The sequence below is a fragment of the Lissotriton vulgaris genome, chromosome 1_1 (assembly GCF_964263255.1).
Source record: "Lissotriton vulgaris chromosome 1_1, aLisVul1.2, whole genome shotgun sequence".
NCBI classification, from domain to species: domain Eukaryota; kingdom Metazoa; phylum Chordata; class Amphibia; order Caudata; family Salamandridae; genus Lissotriton; species Lissotriton vulgaris.
The window spans coordinates 1,320,388,524-1,320,411,101 of record NC_141685.1 but is presented as its reverse complement, the minus strand read 5'-3'; the positions used below and the strand labels follow the sequence as shown (position 1 = coordinate 1,320,411,101).

Sequence of the window (22,578 nt, the reverse complement as noted above, 5' to 3'; positions counted from 1 at the left end):
GCATTCAGTGTTGAGAAACCAGCTGATGATGCAGAGAGCCCAGCTCAAATGCAGAGCACCCCACCCATGCCACCATATCACTTAGTCTTGGAGTAAGATCTATTCTCCATATCTGTATCACACTCACCATTTTCCTGAATTCTTCCCTCACATGTACACAATCCTGAATATTTCTCAGCTGTTCCTGCTTATTTAGAGTGCCTTTATGCTACTTAGCAGGGGCTGTGAAGTAGGGGTACCATCCCGACTGTAAAGCAATGCCAGCTGCCACTGAGCAGTGGTGGCTGCTGGTGCATTAAAAGTGGTGAGGCAGTGCAGGGAAGGCAGCTCAGTGGGTGGGCAGCGTGGGGAAAAGAATTTTTAAAATGCCTACCTTCCATCTGCAGTGTCTGTGATCTTCTGGCTACAGGTCCTCGACTCCCGGCAAGCAACAGGCTCCCCTATGCTAATCTCATGCTGGTATTACCCAGCATGAGAGCAGCACAGTGATTAGTGTGAGCGCCCCAGTTAGGCGCTCACTAAGACCCTGTGCTTGCTCTCCACCCGGCTGTACAGCACGGCTCCGGTGGAGAGATCAAAGTGCGCTTGACGGTTTGCCCGGCATCAGATGGCTGGTCAAACTGTCATGTGCACTTGAAGCAGTTCCACCACTACTCCTTCCTGCAGCTGTGTCGTGTCAGAATGGACTTCCCGCCCTCAGATTGGTAGCAGGAAGTGAGCGAGAAAAAATAAAATAACCTTTGTTATTATCATTTTATTTTTCATTTTTCACTGCTGGAAAGCAGTGGGGCGACTCTTCTCCGCCTTAGCGAAGGAGCCACCACTGTTGAGAAGCTTGAAAGTCGAATCTCTTTTGGGAGGCCGGACACTGAGACAGCGTAGAGCTTATACCATGAATGAAATGCAGCATGCTCATTCCTAAGGGGCACGCTTTCTCTCTCTCTCTCTCTCTCTCTAAAACAGCGATGTATAAATGACTTCAACGAAGTCTGTCAGTTTACATATGGTGATGATAAAAAGGAAACGTAGCAGATGAATATACCTTAACTATTCGAATCAATAGCCCAACACGAGGGGAAGGGATCAGGGGGTCAATGGATATGTCCTTTAACCCCTTCACTGCGGCGGCTATTCCGCCGCAGTGCTAAGGGGGCAGGGCGGCCGCGCGGCGGGGCCGTGCTGGTGACGGAACCGCTCCGTCACCAGCCGCGGTTGAGCTGTGCTCATGACGGAGCGGTTCCGTCATGGCCCCGCCCGCTCAATAGAACGCGCCGCGCAGGCGCAAAATCACGGCAGGGCCATGACGGAACCGCTCCGTCATCAGCACAGCGCCACCGCAGCTGATGACTGAGCGGTTCCGTCAGCACGGATAGAGTTAATTACAGCGGTGTAGCAAACTGAAGCCTTTTACACCCATGGCCCATTACTCTTTTCACTATGTAATTTTTTTAATGAACTTTCCAAAGAGGATGAATTTTACCTTGTTGAGCCAGTTATGGTGTCTTTTAAAACGTGCAGTATTTAATTTCACAAAGTTGCTCAGTTTTTTTCGCTCATTCCAACCTATGTTGCTGTTCATTACCTCTTGTCATTTGTGCGTAGGGACAGTATTATATAATCAGGAAGGAGACAGCCAAGGGGTTGGTTATTTCAATTGTTCCCCCTTCGTATTTTTGCAATTTCACAGAGAGGCTGCCATCGCTTCTGTCCATTCTTTTAGAGGCAATGTTTAGTGTGATGGTCCAAGATTTGTTTCGTAGGCTTATGACGGTTGAGAGAAGTGGAAGTACTCAAAACTCACCAAGCAATGCATTGCTTTATTTATTGAGTATTACTTACCGATTGAAGTCTTAACGGTAAATACAATTTAAAAAAAAAGCTGCGTCATGCGCTTTTTTTTCTTTTTTAGTTTTCGGTATCACTTAAGACCATTGACAAAGCCAATAAATCCCAATAGCGAGACCTGTTGGCTTTGCCGGTGCTTCTCCTTTCTTGTAGGCAGGCATTCATGGCACTGGTTTGGGCGAGCTCTTGACATTTTACTTTCTTTATTGATTGTACCCAGTTCTACGGCTCACTCGGCGGTTTCCGAGTTGCAAACACCTGGATTATGAGTCTTGGAAGGATGTCTGCAGTACACGACTGACTCACAAACCCCGTGCCCTCAGCCTTGGTCTCCGCCGCAGCCTCTCATTAGTCCCAATAGCCGCCTACTTTCAACTTTTATCTCCGAAATCCAGCTGGTGGGACTCCGTCTAGAGTGCATGCCAGGGCCTGCTGCTTTACAGCGGAAACGCGCAGCTGGAGCGCTCACCGCTGAGGTGATTGCGTTTGTGTGCGTGCCATAGAAGAGAGCGTCAACGTCACGTACGTAACCGTGGGCTGGAAGTCTTGGGAAGGTCCAATGCCTTCCTTTCGAAGCTGGACTCGAGCATGACCGTGTCAACAAGAAACCCTACTTAACATCCCTTCAAACCCTTAGAAATTGTCTGCTAGAAAAGTAACACCCCTTTAAACGCGATGGCCGTAATGGGCTCCTTTATAACCCTTCAGCGTTTGGAGGCTCCCATGGAGGGTGAGGGTGAATGGTTTTGGAAGGTGATCCAATTGAAATTAATAAAGAATAGATTTTTTTGGGACGGACGGTAAGAAAGGTTTATAGGGAGGGTGATCTTCCGGTCTATGAAGACGTTTTGCCTGTTTGGAGGGTGATGATGAGTCCAAGGAGGTGGATTTCCTGTAAGTGAGACCGAGTGGAGGGATGCGCCAAAACTAGCCATCGCAAAAAAATATTTTAAAAAACAATAACTTCCCCAAATTGCAATATGTGAGTAAGTTTACCACTGAGCCTGTAGCTCTCTGGTGAATTTGTCCAAATGATGAAAATGAAAAAATATATATATTTCAAATAAATTGACTAGTTTCCCCTGCTGAACTGTGGCAGCCACTGAGCCTTATCAGCAGCTATCTCCTAGATTGTGACCAATCACAAAAAGCCATAATGGCTATTCCGGTACAAAAGGGGGTGGTAATGGACGGAGCATCTGAACCAATCAAACACTCACACCCAGTCAAAAGATCTGGGTTTAATCCATCACCGTTCTTTAGCCCACTCTGCCACCCCAGTTCAGACATGGCTATATGGAAATCAGTCTGACCATGTGCCTCATGGGAACAGTTCTGCCCGTACTGCCAAGCCATGCCTTCCCTGGACCGGAAACAAGCTTCCGAGGACCGGTTTCTGGCATTCCAGCCGTCTTCAGCCTGGCTTGCTTGAATCCAGTGGCAAAGTGAGCAAGGGACTCACGTCTGAGCATACCCTGCCACACTTATGGCGGCCAAAAACGGTACAAAAGAGGGTGGTGATGGACCAACTGGCAGTTCGGGCTGGACTGTTCCCATGAGGCACAGGGTCAGACTGATTTGCATATAGCCATGTCTGAACTGGGTGGCAGAGTGGGCTAAAGAACGGTGATGAATTAAACCCAGATCTTTTGACTGGGTCTGAGTGTTTGATTGGTTCAGATGCTCCGTCCATTACCACCCCCTTTTGTACCGCTTTTGGCCGTCATAAGTGTGGCAGGGTATGCTCAGACGTGAGTCCCTTGCTCACTTTGCCACTGGATTCAAGCAAGTTGAGCTGAAGACGGCTGGAATGCCAGAAACCGGTCCTCGGAAGCTTGTTTCCGGTCCAGGGAAGGCATGGCTTGGCAGTTCGGGCTGGACTGTTCCCATGAGGTACATGGTCAGACTGATTTGCATATAGCCATGTCTGAACTGGGGTGGCAGAGTGGGCTAAAGAACGGTGATGGATTAAACCCAGATCTTTTGACTGGGTGTGAGTGTTTGATTGATTCAGATGCTCCGTCCATCACCACCCCCTTTTGTACCGATAATGGCCATTCCAGCATTCCCAGTGTCATCTGATGATGACCACCTCTGAAAGATATGGAATAATTACATGCTTTTCGAATTGATTGGGGCTTGCCAATGTGATGATGTTGATGTCATTTGAGATTAAAGTTGCCTTGGCTAGGTTGATGCTAAAGAAGACGCTCATGATGTTCAGAAGGTGACTGGCCCTTGAAAACTTTGTTATTCGGGCGTAAACTTGTTTAATTCCAGTAATTTTGCATTACGTTTGTAAAGCGAAATTCCCAAAATATTCTATCATGCCACGTAATGTAATGTCATTCCGTTCTCTGGAAAACATTTTCACAAGTGCAAAGGAACAGTGTGCATGATCAGAAAGCAAGCTGTTGGCAGTGCTTGTTTATTTTGTACTTTTTTTGTGTGCGAAGTGTCCTCACATCCTAAATGGTGGCATTTTGTGTAATTTTTTACAGAATTTTCACATGATTACATAGAGCACATTTCTCACAGCCCTAGAGATGAGGCGTATTTCTCCCTGATAATCAGAGCGAGTTTGACACCTCCGGATATAGCATTGTACCAGGAGATTTCACCCCAGAACAAAACTGCATGGGGATGATGTAGCTCTTCATAACCATAATTGTAATATGACTTGCTACAGAAAAAAATAGCTTTTATGGAAATTGACTTTGCCAGAGGCTAAAATTGCACCTGTAATGATGAATGTATAGGAGATAGGGCCCAGTGGCTAGAGCTACCATCTTTCGAACATGGGGTTTCCTGTTCGAGTCTGGCCTTGGCGCAGTTTCCTGTGATTGATTCTCAGTCAAATCACTTACTCTCACTGTATCGAAAAAGGAAATCAAATGTGTAGCATACTCCTATTCTGTTGTAAAGTGCTGTAATGACCGTTGGCCAGGTTTGTACAATGGAAATAAAAACACATTGCTTTCACCTCTCTGTTTTTGACCTCATAAGATTGAAGAGCTGTGTCAATCCACTAGAATTTGTGGTATCTGACCTTCCTAACATTTTAGCATCAAATGGGCAGCAGCTCCTGCATGAATCAATGACCTACAAATGTTAAAATGCAGGAGGTTGGAGAGATTTGGCCCTTGGGGCAATGTCTGCATCTCTCACGTCGGAGATATCCGTCTGTGGATATCAACACACATCAAATGAAATGCAGAACTCAGCAAGGAAAATGGGATGTATAGGTCTCCCTTTTTCTAATTTCTGCAACTCGGGAATGTCCTGGAAAATTATTAAAATTACCTAATCCAACTACCTGATTTTAGCCTGATGGAACCTGAACTGACTATGCAAAATACTAAAAACAAGTGGATATCCACAATATATTGGGCTCTCTTTTGCAGTTGAGGAAGAGGTGGACTGTAGATTTGAGTCCCTTGAAGACACTACTGGCAGGAGGCCAAAATCGCTGCAAGAGAGTAGTCAATCTCTGCTCTGTCCAGTTTAAATACTTCCATAACATGTATTATATTCTAAAATGGAGAAGACATCCAACCTAAATTGTAAGAGTTGTGGGGTAGAAGCAGGCTCCTTTCTTCACATGATCTGGGAGTGTCCTATGATTCATGCATACTGGTCCCAGATTCATGCAATCTTGCAGACTGTGATCAGGGTTCCCCTCATGTGGGATCCTAGAACGCATTTGTTAGGGGTATCACTGGACTGGGACTTACCAGAAGTAATTAAGTTGCTGCACATTGGGTATTTGAGGGCAGAGAGTGATATTACCTAATATTGACGCATGCCCATTGCGGCAGAATAGCTGCAGTGTATGGATTATTGTGCTTTGCTAGAGGGTACAGTATAAGAATGAGGACTGCTCTAGGCAAAATAAGAAAATCTGGTGGAGGTTGTGAAACCATTTCCAAGATGTATACCCTGGGTAGGCATGCGGTGCTGTGACATTTCAGCGCTCCGTCCATCATCTCTTTGTGTTTGCTTTGTTCGCTCTGAGTTGGCAGGGTATGCCCAGACGTGGGTCCCTTGCTCACTTCCCCACCGGATTCTGGCTAGCCTGGCTGATGAGGGTTGTTGCCCCAAATCCCATCCCAGGATGCTTGTTTCCGGTTTAGGTAAGACCTGGCTGGGTAGTTCGGGCTGGACTGTTCCTATGAGGAACAAGGTCGATACTGATTTGCATATGGCTGGGTCTGAACTGGGGTGGCTAAGTGAGCTAAAGAACGATGATTGATTTAATCCAGATCTGTGACAGGGGGCGTGTGTCTGAAAAGTTTCAGCGCTCCGTCCATCATCTCCTTGTGTTTGTTTTATGACATTGTAATGAGGCACGCAAGAAAATTGTTTATATAATTTGAATCCAATTGGCCCCATCTGCTTTAATATGTTGTCAATAAATGTTTTTGCTGTTGTTTTCTGCTTATAAAATAATAAAAAGTAAAAAATGGACTATGGGGAACCTTGGTGAACACTGCATGTGCACGGGAATACGTTTATTGGGTGTACAGGCCATTGAGGAGAAAAAGCGAAACCACAGCATGTTACAGTGATGTGCTTCTGTCTTCCAATTCAGGTCTCCCACATTTGCCGGTGGTCTTTTCTCCATCTCCAAGGAGTATTTCTATCATATCGGTTCATATGATGATCAGATGGAGATCTGGGGAGGAGAGAATGTGGAGATGTCATTCCGGGTGAGTTTTTGCATTGTGTGTTTATATGTGTACTGCATAAATGTGGATACTATGTTGTTTGCAGCGATGATGAGGACATGCTTGTTGTACCTTGGCCTGATGCTTGCTTCCTACTTCATTGATGGAGGGAGGACTCTTTTATCCCTATTTTTGAAGTAACTCTGGCTCAGGGTGATCTCTTCACACCAGGTCATTGTGGGCACCATTTCCAGTTGTGAGCATTTCACTAAAATACTGATTTCAAGTGTGTTAGGCTAATTAAATGGAAGTAAAATAAGACTAAAGCATGCAGAATGCATTAGGCTATCACACAAAAGTCCTGGTCTGGAAATGGTGCCAGGAAAGACCTGGAGAGAGGTGGTCACCCTACTAGATCAGAGGTCTTCAAACCTTTTGATGCTGAGACACCCAGTCAAAATTTTTTAGCCGTAAGGACCCCCCTGAAAGAAATTTCTAGAACTTGGTGCTCCTCATCGTTGACCACTATTAAGAACCACAATTCCAACAGCAAATCATTTTGCAGTCCGGAAATATTAGACCGTGTTTAGCAAACCAAAGGTCCGTGAATGTGAGGGCATGGTCAAAGGTGTGGCTGAAATCAAAGGGCCTCATCTATCAGGAATTCTGATAGAAGTCTTCTTGCTGTGCTGGCCTACACCAACGTGAAAGGGCAGGAATCACTGTATTTATGAAATATGGTACATTCCTTCCCTTTCTCCATGCATTGGCGCACAAATTTCTGCCTGCGCCAATGTTGACAGGACTGTTTGTGCAGGATGGAAAATCAGTGGCGGTGCGTCCATTGGGGGCGTTGCCCCACTAAGTCACATGGACGACCGTCACGCTAAAATTACATTAAGTATTAGTAAAGTAAAACATTTTACAATATATATATATATATATATATATATATATATATATATAATATATATATTTAAAAACTCTTTATTCAAGACTGATTGCATCAAGGTGACATTTTTGAATATGACCACATGAATCTTCCATCAGTCCCATTTTTATCTTTTCACCCCTCCCAAAAGCTGAAGAGTCAATCATCTTAACTGCAGCTACCGTGTTGACCTTCTTCCCCACAACACCACCAATGATAAAGTCCAACATTCTCATGTTCGTGTACAGTGCTGACACTATGGGTACTGTCTGCATTAGTCTTGCAGCTCGGCTAAACATATCAAGGAAAAAAAAACAGCCCGTATCTCCCTCCCTTCCCTCCCCAACAGTCTCACCCAGTCCCACCCTCGTCTCCTGGTTACAGTTAAACAGCTATAGTGTAGTGCCTTCTGATTCTTCACGGAACCATGCAGATCCTAACGTAGGTATACTAGTGTCCTGTACGCTACCCTGGGTGTCAGAATAACTTGTCCCACCAACTCTAGACCCTTTGTAAGTATCACACCCTATCTCCTTGTGACAGTATAAGGTCCATCCCCTCCAGATCCATCAGCATTACCTCCCAGTCTTGTGCTATGGGATATTTCCTCAGTCCTTTCTCTTCCTCTCTCCTCAGGGCTGACCCCTCCGCTCGGCCCCATTTCACTAGGTCCGTCTGCCACACGGGCGTTTGGGGTGTCCGGGGGGATTTCCAACTTATTGTCAATGCCCTGACCGCTAATAAGAGTGCCAGATCTAAGAATTTCAATTTGGCCTTCAGCTGTTTGGGTCTTTTACGAAACCCCACTAAGCAGTATAGGGCTTCCACCGGTACCAACATCTGAGTAACCGTCCCCAGTATCTGACATAGCCTCGTCCAGTATCCCCGCAGGCGTGCACAGGCCCAGAGCATGTGGAGGAATCCGGCCTCTTCTTCCCCGCAACGTGGGCATGTGTGTGGGGAGTTCAGGAACATCCTATGCAGTCTCTTCGGGGTCAGATATGCCCTGTGCAGCACCATTGCTTGTATGAATCTAAATTTAACATTCCGTGACACTCTCCTGGGGTGCTCAATGATAATCTGCCAGGCCTTATCATTCAGTGCTTCGTCTGTAGCCCGAGCCCACGTATGTCTGAGTGTGTTGAGTGGGATGGCTGCATGTTCCATTAACCCTGTATACAACCATCTTACCAAGTGTCCCCCTGCTCCCATATAATCTAATAAGTGAACTAACTTGTGTTATGTGGGCTGGAGTCGCTGTGGCGCCCAAGTGTTCCGGATATAGTGAGATATTGCGGCATGCAATAAATACAATCTGGGGGGTGCCTGTGATCTGTTGAAAAGACTCGTGGTCCAGCAGGGTCCCGTCCCCAAAGAATGCACCCACTTCCTCGAGCCCATTCTCTATCCATGGGCGCAGTACATGTCCTGTGGTCCTGCCTTGCGGTGTCGGAATACCCAGTAAAGGACTGTTCGTCGCATATGGCTTTGTCGATGAGGTGTATGCCAGTGCTCTTCTCCAGCATAGCAAGGCCGTGTGGAGAAGTGGGTGACTGTCCGGGGGGATCCTGCCTTTCGGCAACAGCAGGGAGTGTAACTCTCCTCGTGCCAGTCTCTCCGGCGTGAATTCGATCTCGTGGAGATTCCTACCGGCCACCCAATAGGAGAGCCATTGAAGTTGACTGGCGTAATAATACCCTCTGAAAGTAAAACGTTTTACAATATCAAGTAATCTTCTCTAGCAGTTCCGTCTGTCTACCTGCTACCAGGACATGCCCGACTCAATCTATCTGACGGCGGGGCGGGGCTACGGCAGCTTGCTTGAGTGAGCGCAGGCGGCACTATAGCGCAGCAGACACTACTGCACAGCAGTGCGCATGTGTTTTTTCGGGCTGGTCAATTTAATGGCCAGCCCGAACATGCGCACAGTAGTACTGCCCCCTAAACCCCTTTATAGGCAGCGAGTCAAGTGCGAGCCTGCGAGAGACCAGAGGGTGCTGCTTCAGACCGCAGCCCCCGGGTCTCGTAATGGACAGGGAGTAACCCTACTCTTAGCCAATCCTGGCGCTGTGGCACAGTGGCCCTTCTAATACAGCGCCAGGATTAGCTAAGACCCCGCGTAGCCTGAGCCTGAGAGCAGGCTTCGCTGTATGGGTGCCTTGTGTGTGTGGTGGTACTGCCGCACTTATATGGCCAATCACAGTGGCTTATGGGAAAGCCAGGCAGTAGTGATTGGCCATTTCTCGCTGTTGTGTCCTCGCCGCGCATGCAGCAGTCCTCGTGAGTCGCGCCGGTGTCTAACTGTCTGTAGTGTCTACTACAGTGAAGTCTACTGCTCTTGGCTAAATCTGCTGCTGTGAATCCATCGACCATTGGAAACAAGTAAGAAACGGGCTAGGGCCCCCTCTGTGTGATCCGGCATCGGCGCACCCTTTGGCCGGCCCTCGTATTGTATACTTAATGTGATGATCAGTGACTGATAATAAATATATGGGGTTGACTTTTGTTGAGTTCCCGGGTGTGGGGGATAGTTACATGTCATTAGGGACACGAATACAATTAGGACCTGTCAAGTGTCAATCCAGAAGAGGAAGTATCCTGTGGCAGGCTCCGTGCGCAGCGCCGCAAATTACCCCTGTTGCCACTGCCTGTGGTAGCCCAGAGACCGGCGGGGACTCGCCGAGAGTCAGTGACACCATGAATACCCCGAGTAAACTTTACTGTCTCCGGCGGCGGCGCGGCGACACAACACAACAGTGCCAGGACTCACAGACACTGATGTGTCGATGCATTGCCAAGAAGAGAGACATTGGTGAATGGTGATCGCGGGCGGCGGGCAAGCGGGGGCACGAGGAGTGTGGCAGTGCTGAGTGTAGGGCCCACTTATCCTTCTAGATTCACCAGGAAGTTGGAACCATACTTGAGCGCTTGTTTTTAAACGAGGAAACTGCACACACGTGTAGAGTGCAGTGTTGGATGCCTCCCATACAAGTTTCATCCTGCGAGTTTTGTCTCCCCTCCACTTTTTTAGGGTGTCAGTATGAAAACCTCTCTATTGCCTGCAATAGTTCATGGGGAGACCTTACCCTGGCATTTCGTTAAAACCGCTGCTAAGTTGCAAGTCTGAGATGCTTTGCAAGGTGCCCCACCACCCCCCCGCCCCCTGCCCACAGAGCATTTTGCCCACTGAGTTCATGGATGAGTTACATAGCCAGCCAATAGAAAACAAACTTGTTTCTGAGCGAGCCGTGTCTGCTCTGGTTGGAGGCCGGTATGCTCTTGCATCGTAATACATTTTCGTGGTGTACACAGGAAACTTGAAGGTCTGAATTAGAGCATACTGCCATAGCGTGTAGGGGTGAGGGGTCATTACTATGACTGTGTTGGGTGTAAAATCTTACTGCAATAGCCTAGTGCTCTAGGTGAGCAATTAGGTGAATTGTTAGAACTGTATTACGGCCTCTGAACAGCAGGGGGTGGCGCAGATCAGAGATGCTTTTACAGAGTTGTCTGTGGCATCTTAGTGCAGCCCCACATGTAATAGCAGCAGGCGTTGTGGGTTAAGGCTGAGGTGAATTAGAGCTTTGCGGATTTGAGAATCGGCACGCCTGTGTGTGTCTGTGCAGGTGAAGTATGTCTGTCCTTAGTGTCTGTCTTCCCATAAGTCTTGCTGTGTTGGCCAGAGGGGGCTGAGAAAAGATGTTCCCAAGGCCTGACCTTGCGCCTATTTGTTACTCTATCCTTTACAACTAGTAATTCATTAATGGATGTTCAAGTCCTGGGTGAGCACCTACGGCAGGTAGACCAAAACGAAAACCACACTCGGATATACAACACACGCTGTTACTCCAGTATTGGATCTTTCATAGATTCACATGCCTGAATCATTCCCCGTCGTCGAGACGGGAGTCTCCGGTATATAAAAAAGCAGTGCTTAGTAGTATAGCAAACTGAAAAGAGGCCTAGGCCCATTTCCCTTTTGCAACCCATAGCCTTTGTTATGTAAAAAGGCCCAAACGTTTCCCTGAACCAATCAGAGCTCCTCACCTTCTAGAACACTCCTGAGAGAACCTTCTGCCCCTCAGATTTTTCTACCGCACGTTGTGCTAGGGAGTCTCCTTTGAGCTCTGCTCAAACTCAGTGTTTTTTAACTTCTTTAAAGAACTTTGTTCTTAGGAATTCTTCTGGATTCTGTTCTATGGATTATCTTCAAATATATTCTTTAAGGAATGTCTGGAAAGGAGAAGAAAGGATCATTTAGAGCCTGTACAACTTGTTCCAAGAGGTTGCACTACACTGATGAACCTCACACTGACTAAATTTACTGTCTATACCCGCAGGCCACAGACCGCAAGATATATCGCATTTTCTCAAGTAAGTTCTGGAAGGTCGTGGAGGGCGCCTTTTAATAGGGTTTAAAACGCTAAGGCCAGAAAGGAGGTTTTCCCCAGTGACAGTGATGAGGCGGCGTCCTCAACATGTAGGAGATCTCATAAGAGATAAAAATCTCCTCAAACTCATTCCTCAGGGGAACGTCCTGAGAAGGCCCTCAAAAAGACCACTCATGGGTCTTATGGGCGCAGTCCTTCAAAATCTCCTCACTCTGTGGAAAAGGAGAAGAAAGGACATGCTTTTGGGGTAAGATCATGTTAAAAAGACGACTTCTGAGCCGTCAATCACTTCCTCTGGTCAAAGAACCCTTCATGAAGCAGTCTTTTATACCTCTGAGGTAAAGACTAAGGCAGCCTCTCCGTCAACGGCGGCATCGTCTACGATGGCATCGTCTACGACGGTGGTCGTCTACGACGGTGGTCGTCTACGATAGTCGTCGACGACAGTGGTCGTCTACGATGGCTGTCTACGATGGCCGTCGTCGACGAGGGTCGTCGACGACAGTGGTCGTCTACGACGGTGTCATCTACAATGGCCGTCGACGAGGGTGTCGTCTACAATGGCCGTCGACGACGGTCGTCTACGATGGCCGTCGACGACGGTGGTCGTCTACGATGGCCGTCGACGACGGTGGTCGTCTACGATGGTCGTCGACGACGGTGGTCGTCTACGATGGTCGTCGACGACGGTGGTCGTCTACAATGGCCGTCGACGACGGTGGTCGTCTACGATGGTCGACGACGGTGGTCGTCTACAATGGCCGTCGACGACGGTGGCCGTCTACGATGGCCGTCGACGACGGTGGTCGTCTACGATGGCCGTCGACGGCGGTGGTCGTCTACGATGGCTGTCTACGATGGCCGTCGACTGTGGTCGTCTACGATGGCCGTCGACGGTGGTCGTCTACGAGGGTCGTCGACGACGGTGGTCGTCTACGATGGCTGTCTACGACGGTGGTCGTCTACGATGGCTGTCTACGATGGCAGTCGACGACGGTGGTCGTCTACGAGATAGCAGCGACGACGACTGTCGAGGACGAGGTCACCAGCAACGGTGACTGTCGTCGACGACGGATAGCTCTTTATACCTGGTGTCGACGATGACAATCTCCTCAACGGGCTCGTCGAGGAAAATTCCAAGATTAGAAATCATCAGCAACTGCTTCAAGAGCAGGATTCATAGGAAAAGAACCTTTTGGGATACGCTATTAGTCCCTCACAATTACATGTGAAGTATGAGAAGAAGGACTGTGAGGAGTGATATGGGAGTACCACACCAACAGCACTATCGCCATGAGTGCCAGGAAGGAATGGTTGGAATGCCATGCTTCATGATGATAGATCTGCAGTTTATGCTGGCAGACTATGGAAAGAGGTTTCCGCCGGCACCAGCTGCTCAGGAAATCCCATCCCTACAACTCCAGTTAGAAACAGGGCGCCACAACAAGAAGGTAGGCTGGCAACTCCTCGAATAATACACCACCAGAATCCGGTCACCACAGATGAGGATGACCAGGAAGAGGGAGAAATAACAGATCCCAACAAAAAATGGGATGATTGCTTGAATCCATCTCCAGCATCTCCCTCACCAGGACGGGTGGATTCTCCGCAGATTCCATAATATAATGGAAACAGCTGCGAGGGATTCTAGCTTCCTATGTCGACAATACGAACGGATTGCTTCTTATACGATTTCATGTAGCCATTCAAAACCATCCAAAATCTCATTTCGTGTATTAGCAATAGCGCAACAGGAATCTAAGAATCCCTCTGCACCTATATCAACACCTCCGAACAGGGAGGGGAGATGCTTGGACAACGCAAGACAGAGATTCTCATCCATGTCTGTTCTCTTAGGCAAAGCAGATGATGCCCTTGCTATTCTGGGCTGTTAATACAAGCATATATGGTGCAATATGGCGCCTAACCTGGATCTCTTCCTAGAGAACATTAGACATGAGGCGAGCGACGGTGCTAACGAGTCAGACGTGGTTACGGTTGACTGCCTTAAGACCAGAAGTCCAAAATTAGGATCCTGAATCTCCTTTTCGATGGAGAAGATTTATTGGGAAACAAGTGGATGAGTCATTTCAAGGTATTAAAGGGAATACAAATACCCTGGGTACACTATGATACCGTTAGGTGCCTTTCCGAGGCGACTGGAAAGGAGGCCAATCATCCTACAAGGGTAGTTATCAACAAGGGAAGATTACCCCTGTTATTCCTCATCATCACAACCATATTGTCAACAATAGGAGTTACAACAAACAAGGAACTATACAAAGTCTGCTCCTAGAGGACTAGGAGTTCTTCAGGGGGAAAAATAAATAAATAAATAACATTGGTTAAAGACAATGACAACCTCCGGGATCTGGCTGCATGTTGCTTTTCCTCTCCACGAGTTCCATGGGTGGGAGAGTTGCTTCCCATCTATATTGTGGACTGAAGATAGCAGACAGATGGGCTTCAATATCCTAAAATTCACACACTCTTCAGTTTTCTTCAATTCCCTCCTTCCAACACTGCAGACAAGTCAAGAGACTAAAAACATCTAACTCAGATGCGTTTGGAGATTCGGACAATGCTCCGAAAGGGAGCAATAGAACCGGTGCCGATCTTCCAAAAACAAAAAGGTTTTTTACTCCTGTGTTTCTTCCCAGTTCGGAAGAATGCCCTGCAATAGCGCCCTATTCTAGGCCTGAGAGTTCTGAATACTTACCATAAGAAGCAATTTTTTCTAAATGCTGTCCCTAGACATTCGGCTACTCTTAAACCCAAGGGATCATATTACCACTCTAGACTTACAGGATGCTTATTTTTCACATCCCCTTCATCCTTCCTTTAAACTGTATCTTCGATTGGCAGTAGCCGGAGGACCATTAATTTTTATATAGTGTCTGACTCCAGCGACATTTCTGGGGGCAATATTGGACACGGAATGCAACAAAGCGTTTCCCTCCGAGGAAAGACAACTGAGGATTGTGTCCCTCTTCCAAGAGTTGGTAAAAAGAAAGTCTCTTTCAGTCTGCAGGTACAAATCCTTGCTGGGCACGATATCCTCTTGTATTCCCCTGGTACCTTGCTACAGGCTAAGGATGAGACCATGGCAGAAACAGATCGATCTTCAATGGCATCAGGCGGAGGGATCCTTCGACGATGCAATACGGGTGGCACCAGTGATGATACAGGCAGCAAAGTGGTAGACACAAAAAGCTAATGTGTCTCGGACTGACGTTTCTGGCAAGAGCGGCTCCGCTAGTGGTAACGACGGATGTGTCTTTGGAAGGATGGGGAGTTTTCCTTCAGGACCTTCAAGTCAGCGGTCGTTGGAAGGCACAGGAGCTGCAGTTACACATAAATCTGCTGGAGCTCAGAATGATCCGCTTGGCATTACTGGCTTTTCTGCCAAGGATAAGAGGTTCGCCGGTGTTGGTAAGAACAGACAACACTACGGCAATACATTATGTGAACAAGCAAGGGGGAACGAGATCTCTCTCCCGGTCTCAGGAAGCCCAGGAGATATGGGAATGGGCTCTTCAGCAAGGAATATCATTGGCAGCAGATCACCTCCCGGGGGATCAAAACGTCAAAGTGGATACTCTCAGCAGGCTAACATTGTCCTGCCACGAATGGGAGCTATACCAGGGGATCCTGGACAGCGTCTTTCGAAGATGGGGAACACCGATAGTAGACCTCTTCGCTACAAGGGAAAACAGAAAATGCCAGTACTTCGCAAGCTGGCTTACCCAGAAGGGATCTTGAGGGAATGCGTTTTCCATGGCATGGTCCGGCATCTTGGCCTATGGTTTTCCTCCAATTCCTCTTCCCACCCGCGTACTGGTGAAGATCAAGAAAGAGTCGTGCAGGCTGATCCTAGTAGCCCCGTGGTGGCCCGGACAACACTGGTTCACGGAACTGCTGCTGTCAGAGGACCGTCCAATTCGGTTGCGCCTTATTCCATCGCTTCTAACAAGGTCCAAGGGGCAAGTGCTCCATCCGGACCCGAAATCCTTGCGATTAGCAGCCTTTCTCCTGAACACTATGAGTTTAGCCATCTGAACATCTCACACGAATGTAGGGAGATCCTGTCCAAGGCCAGAGAGGAGAGTACGAACAAAACCTACAGGATGATATGGAAGAGGTTTTGTCAGTGGTGTAAGAGACATGATGTTCATAATCTTACTGCTGCACCTCATCAAATTATACCTTACATTCTGCTGTTAGCAAAGTCACGATTAGCACATGCCTCCATAAGGGGCATTTGGCTGCGTTATCCCGCTACAGGAGGTCATCATCAGGCCCATCTTTATGGTCCTCAAGGACTATCAAACAATTTATGAAGGGGATATTTAGAGTCTTTCCTTCAGTAAAGCCTCCCCACCACCATTATGGAATCTGAGTGTTATACTTTCTCAATTGATGAGACCACCGTTTGAACCGATACACAGGGCAGACCTGAAGTTCTTGTCCTGGAAAGTTGCTCTTATCAGTGCATTGACTTCAGCGAGAAGAGTAGGTGAACTACAAGCGCTCACGATTCAGGAGCCTTTCTTACAGTTTCAGGAGGATAGAATGATTCTCAGGACAAACCCGAAGTTCATTCCGAAGGTGCCAACTCATTTTCATTTGAACGAACCATTGGTGTTGAAACGTTTCTTTCCTCATCCATCGACAGTGGCAGAACGAGTATTGCACTCGCTGGACGTTTAGAGATGTATGAAATTTAACCTGAAAGAAACTAAGGCGTTCCGCAAGTCTTCCCAGTTATTCGTCGCCTTCAGCGCATCCATGAAAGGTTTCCCTCTGTCAAAGAGGGGAATTGCCAGATGGATTTCCAGTGAGATTGTCTACTGTCATCACGATGCTAGAAAGCCTTTAAATGCACAAGTCCGTGCCCATTCCACGAGGGCGGTGGCCACATCCTCTGCACTGTTTGGAGGAGTGCCAATCCAGGATATCTGCAGAGCAGCAACCTGGGCATCTACGCACACCTTCACCAGGCGCTACTGCTTGGAGGCAGCCGCAGAATCGGATGCGGCGGTGGGAGAGGTGGTACTGCGGAATACCATCCAGTAACGGTGAGCCTTTCTTACATCCCTCCATCCATAATCTCTTGTTTACAAAGTCACATTTTATATAAGTATGTATGTGTATATGAGATTATGCCTCATTTTCTAATGGTATTGCATGATTATGTAATGTATCAGGAAAATGTGCTTTGTTTTTTCACTGCTCGCTATTCTGATTCAGGCATGTGAATCTATGAAAGATCCAATACTGGAGTAAGAAAACAAGTTACTTACCTGTAACTTTAGTTCTCCAGTATTGGTATCTTTCATAGATTCACATGCACCCACCCTCCTCCCCTGAGAGGCTCACCTCGGATTTAGCACAAGATGTGTTATATGCACAAGTGCGCGAAAAATCTGAGGGGCAGAAGGTTCTCTCAGGAGTGTTCTAGAAGGTGAGGAGCTCTGATTGGTTCAGGGAAACGTTTGGGCCTTTTTACATAACAAAGGCTATGGGTTGCAAAAGGGAAATGGGCCTAGGCCTCTTTTCAGTTTGCTATACTACTAAGCACTGCTTTTTTATATACCGGAGACTCCCGTCTCGACGACGGGGAATGATTCAGGCATGTGAATCTATGAAAGATACCAATACTGGAGAACTAAAGTTACAGGTAAGTAACTTGTTTTCTTACTCTGCCCCACTAAATGCACAAATACGAGTGAATCGCTCGCTAGAAAGCAGGATAGATGTTCTGCTTTTTGATGCTGAATATCCCCAGGGGCTTTTTGCTGCTGAAACTTGTAAGAACAACAAATGAATGAAAACGTATGTTTTCAGGGAGGTCCACTAACTCTAAGGCTAGCTAACAATAGTTATAATGATAATAATAATAATTTTCTTGCTTCCTCAAATTTGCTAAAAAATGCACAGTTTGTCCACTCTTTTCAAAAATTTCTAGGGGGGATAACCCCCCCCCCCCCAACCCCCAGTACACAGTGCAGTACGACAATAATGTTACCCCCTACCACTTTCAAAATGTCACCAGCCGCCACTGAGGAGAGAACCTTCCTGCACAAAAACAATCCAGAGAGGCATTTTCCTCTTTCCATGTGTGCTGCAGAATGCAGCACACATGAAAAGACTAGGAGAAATGAAAACCGTTCTTTTCATTACGCCTGCTGTGGGGAGGCATATGGTTTTGGCGCTTCCCCAGGTCTACATGTTTTTTTAAATCTGGGGCAGCATCAAAATCCACGAGTGTTGCTTGAGAACACCCATCGCAATGCCCATGGAACACCTACTCGACATAGAGTAAGGCAACGCAGCGAGTTGCACTGCTTTGTCTTACTCCATATCTATGAGGCCATGCAAAGCTACGCAGGGTGACTTTGACCCACCTCATAGATATGATTGAGACGCTTGTGCCGCCGGAGCTTCATAAACAATTATGCTACAGCAGTGCAAGACACTCCTATATCGGCCCCAAAATATTTTGCTAGTTTTTTAGGAGCTACCAAAATTTAGATTTTAGTAATACCAGGCCATAAGTCTATACATAACTGTCCCTTCAACACCTCCTCAGGGGGCTAAGAACTGTGTAAACCGAATTACGATTCAAAGCATGCACTTTACAACCCAGTTAACTTCATACTACCACAACAAAAAAAAATCTTTGCCATCACAATGCTTGGAGTGATTCGGGCAATTCAAGCCAGAACTGCTCCCAAGCACCCTTTAAATATGTAGATTAACTTATAGCGCACATTTGCATTTAGTTCAAGCAAGCAGGCACCCTGGCACAAAGGATTGTCTGCCCGACCTCTTCATGTGACCGCACAGGAGACTCAATTAACTTCAGCTAAAGCATTTTAACAATAGGAATGAAGCGTCCCAAACCGTAGTCATTCTCCAAAACCTAGAGCACACTTTTGGATTCTAGGCAAAAGTGAGGACTGGGAATGCGCGACCTCTTCCCAAGACTCTATGGCCCCCCTGGGGGTCACGCCCCACCTGATTGAAGACTTCTGCTCTAGATGGACATGTCTTCTGGTCACATACTCCCAACTGATGTTTCTTCCAGCATTCTGATCTATTCATAGAACTTTGCTTCCATCTTATGCTCGCTGTATTCCTCTATCTCATTCTCTGTATCTTATTGCCTACTCTGGCTAGATCGGGTTTCTGGTATCCTAAATTGGCTGTATGTTTCTTCTGGCTTCCTACTATGGTTGAAAGTCTAATCTTACCTCCTACTTTGGTTGGACATCTGTTCTGGCATCTTACTTTGACTAGATGTTTCATCTGTCCTTTGCACTGACTTAATGTCTTTTATTTCTTCCTACGGTGACAATGTCGCTTTCCCTTCTGGCTTTCTACTCCGGCTTGATGTGTCTTCTTGTCTTCTATTCTGGCTTTGTCTCTTCAGTGATCCCAATCTGAATTAGCACCATTTCTGGACTCCTGTTATGGCTTGATGCCTCCTCCTTCCCTGAACTTGAGCTAGATGTCTTTTTTTTTCCCTCTGACTCTGGATGGATGTGTTTTCCGGCCTCCTATTCTGGCTAGATTTCTTTTTTGCCTCCCTATTCTAGCTGGCTGTACTCTCATTGCTCCTACGCAGGAAGGATGTGTTTTTTGCCCTTCTCTTAATGGATATTTCATTTGGATATATGCTCTGTTTGGATGTCACTTTTTCCTACTGCGCCAGGACGTCTCTTCTTTCCTCCTGTTTCTTTTTTCATCATACACTGGCTGGAGACCAGCCCCGGCTAAATGTAGTTGCTGGCTTCCTTCTCTCTAGGATGTCTCTTTGGGCTTTGTCCTCTGGCTGAAAATGTCTTTTTAACTCCAAATACCAGTGCTGGTCGTAGTTAATTCCTCCAGTGACAAATTTGGCCGCCCCTACATGGATAGATTTAACACAGGGACAAGGCTGTCCACTATCCAACCATCATGACTATTGTAGCTCTGACTCATGACCCTCTGCGCCTTGAGCTTTCCTGCATGTTTGGATTGTACAGTGATCGTTGTGGAGTCAGAACGACCTGCTACATGAGCATAAAAGTGCGTACAGGTGGGACTATTCGGATTGGGAACTGAATTTGTCACTTCTCCTGGCAGTGCATGTGAGAAAATACTATTGTAATGAGAAGAAAAGTAGAGCAAAACAGCACGAAGTAAAGAGAAATATACAGTAAGAGAGGAAACAAAAAGAGAACATGGATTGAACTAAAAAAAGAGGCGAGAAAAAAAGCAACACCGGAAGAAAACTGCAAAACGTGTAAAAGTTGAGAAAACCTCTCGAAAGTTGATTGAAAATGCAGGAGCAATGCAAAAGTAAAGCAGAATATTGATAAGAGAAATCAGCAGAAAGATCGAAAAACAGGGAGGGAGAGATTACAAGAGAAAATGCTTAAAAATGGGACAAACACGTGAAATGAGTAACAAACCCGGAGACAAACACAGCAATAATGAGAAGAGAAAGAACACAGCAGGAAGACAAACGTGCTCTGCATGCTTAAGACTCTACTATGAGTGAGCTGCTGCACAGCTGTTATATTGACAATTCTTCGAACATGAAGATAAACAGATTTATTATATGCATGCAAGCACAGTGCAGCTCGTAAAGGAAACTGCCCATCTGCCACACTTAAAAGCAAGCATTTTAGTAGTAGATGGGGCAACAGAACTAAGCAAGAACCTTCCATACAAAGCATGACTCCACTTCAAGGGATAATACCTATATCAAGAATATAACACAAGATTTCTATGTAATCTGCATGTCCCTTTTCCTTACGCCCCTGACACTCTTCCAGGATGCTGATGAAAACAGTCATGTGTTGACCTGGTCAAAGATGGCTACAGCGCTTCTCCTAAATATCGCAGGAAAGAAGAGTTGTTTGTGGCCGTAAAGAAAGTGCAGACTCCAACTTGAACTATTACTTGAAAAAAAATTAAGATTGGATTTAAAAATAATAAAACTGCCACAGTACTTAGTTTCAAATGAGGGATGAATGGTAGCGGAAAACTTCAGCATTTATTTCTCGAAGGGCAACGACTGCCACCGATGTCGATGATCCATCGCTCTACCTGCAAGGAAGAACGTAGACTTGACTTCATCTCCAGCACCATCTTCTGTCTCTCGCTAGCATTACTCCCCTGTCTCTGTCACGGGCCCTCATAATGTCGCGCCAGTATTCCGGAGAAAGCATTGCGAGTTCATTAAGAGCCTTGTGGCCCCAGGGCCACCGCCCAGTTTTCCCCCACCAAGTTGCATCAACCGTCTTATTGCCTGATCTGTTTTTAGACCTATTTAGCACAAGTGTCAATGGACAGTTTAGGAGCAAGGAGTAGAATGTTTGCATTTGTTGCATATGCAGATTCGGTATTTGTAATTAAGAGACCTACAAAATTCCTGTACAAAGCTGCACTACCAAAAATTGTAATATAAGTGGGCTTTCATCCATCCATCTTCATAGATTGGTTTAGTCTAGTGTCATTCACATTTTGCTTCCACCCACCACTGCATGGGGTAATGGGTCCGCTCGCTTCACTGTGAGTGATGGTATTTTGCTTGTGAACATCTGCTACAAGTTAGTCCACTTTAGTGTCTGGGTTGGTATGCTAATCTTTCTCTGCTTTCATTTATGGCTTTTTACATTTATTTTTTTCTAATAATGTTTCCCTTATTTCTTTATTTCAGCATATGCACATCACTTTTAGAAGGCAGCATTTTTTTGATACTTGTACGCTTATATTGCTCATTGAATATGTTTTGCAAAACAAAAATAAACCGTAATCTTGCAATGGCCATTTTATTGTCTTTGCCAGTGCTTATTGTCACGTGCCGCCTTATTGGAACCGGAAGCAATTATGCTAGAAAGACACTTCTTTTTAAAAAAAATTGTTTTTATTGGCATTTGTCAACATAACAATACGACAGTACTGGGATTCCTGTTCCACTCACTCTGTTGCTGCGTTCAATCACTGACTCTGCACTGTGGCTCTGAGACTTTGCCTTCACCTTCGTGATTACAGCTAGCGGTACCCGCTGCGCGGGTCCCGCGTCGCCAGAGGGCACTCTGCAATAGCGCTATCGCCTGGAATATAGCGCTACCACCTGGATCAAGAACTTGGGCATCGAGACCTGCAGGGCTGCGAGCGTGTTGTGGGCGCAGGACTCAAAGTCCCAGGAGCCCCCACAACTCCCAATCATCAGCAGCTGGGACGCTCTCCCTGCAGGCTCCTCCTCTGGCTGACCAAACGCGGTAAAATCCGCCCTCTCACCTGTGTCAGTGGATTCCTGTTCCACTCACTCTGTTGCTGCGTTCAATCGCTGACTCTGCACTGTGGCTCTGAGACTTTGCCTTCACCTTCGTGATTACAGCTAGCGGTACCCGCTGCGCGGGTCCCGCGTCGCCAGAGGGCACTCTGCAATAGCGCTATCGCCTGGAATATAGCGCTACCACCTGGATCAAGAACTTGGGCATCGAGACCTGCAGGGCTGCGAGCGTGTTGTGGGCGCAGGACTCAAAGTCCCAGGAGCCCCCACAACTCCCAATCATCAGCAGCTGGGACGCTCTCCCTGCAGGCTCCTCCTCTTCCTTCCTTGATAGTATATTATCAACTACAGAGTCCCGCTGCGCGGGAGCGCGCGGGAGGGCGCCGGGCGAAGCCCGGGCAAAGGGCGGGCCGTCTAAGGCCGTCCAAGGTCGCACAAGGACGGGACGGGCCA

The 22,578-nt window shown here is 46.9% G+C and overlaps 1 protein-coding gene across 1 annotated transcript in view; it reads left to right on the top strand.

The window, feature by feature from the left end:
- GALNT6 (polypeptide N-acetylgalactosaminyltransferase 6) overlaps positions 1–22,578 on the top strand; it is a 244,115-nt gene that overhangs the window by 180,175 nt on the left and 41,362 nt on the right. Inside the window, exon 6 of the mRNA XM_086965922.1 lies at positions 6,437–6,554. Coding sequence (XP_086822048.1) covers positions 6,437–6,554 — 118 coding nt within the window. The remainder of the gene's footprint in view (positions 1–6,436; positions 6,555–22,578) is intronic.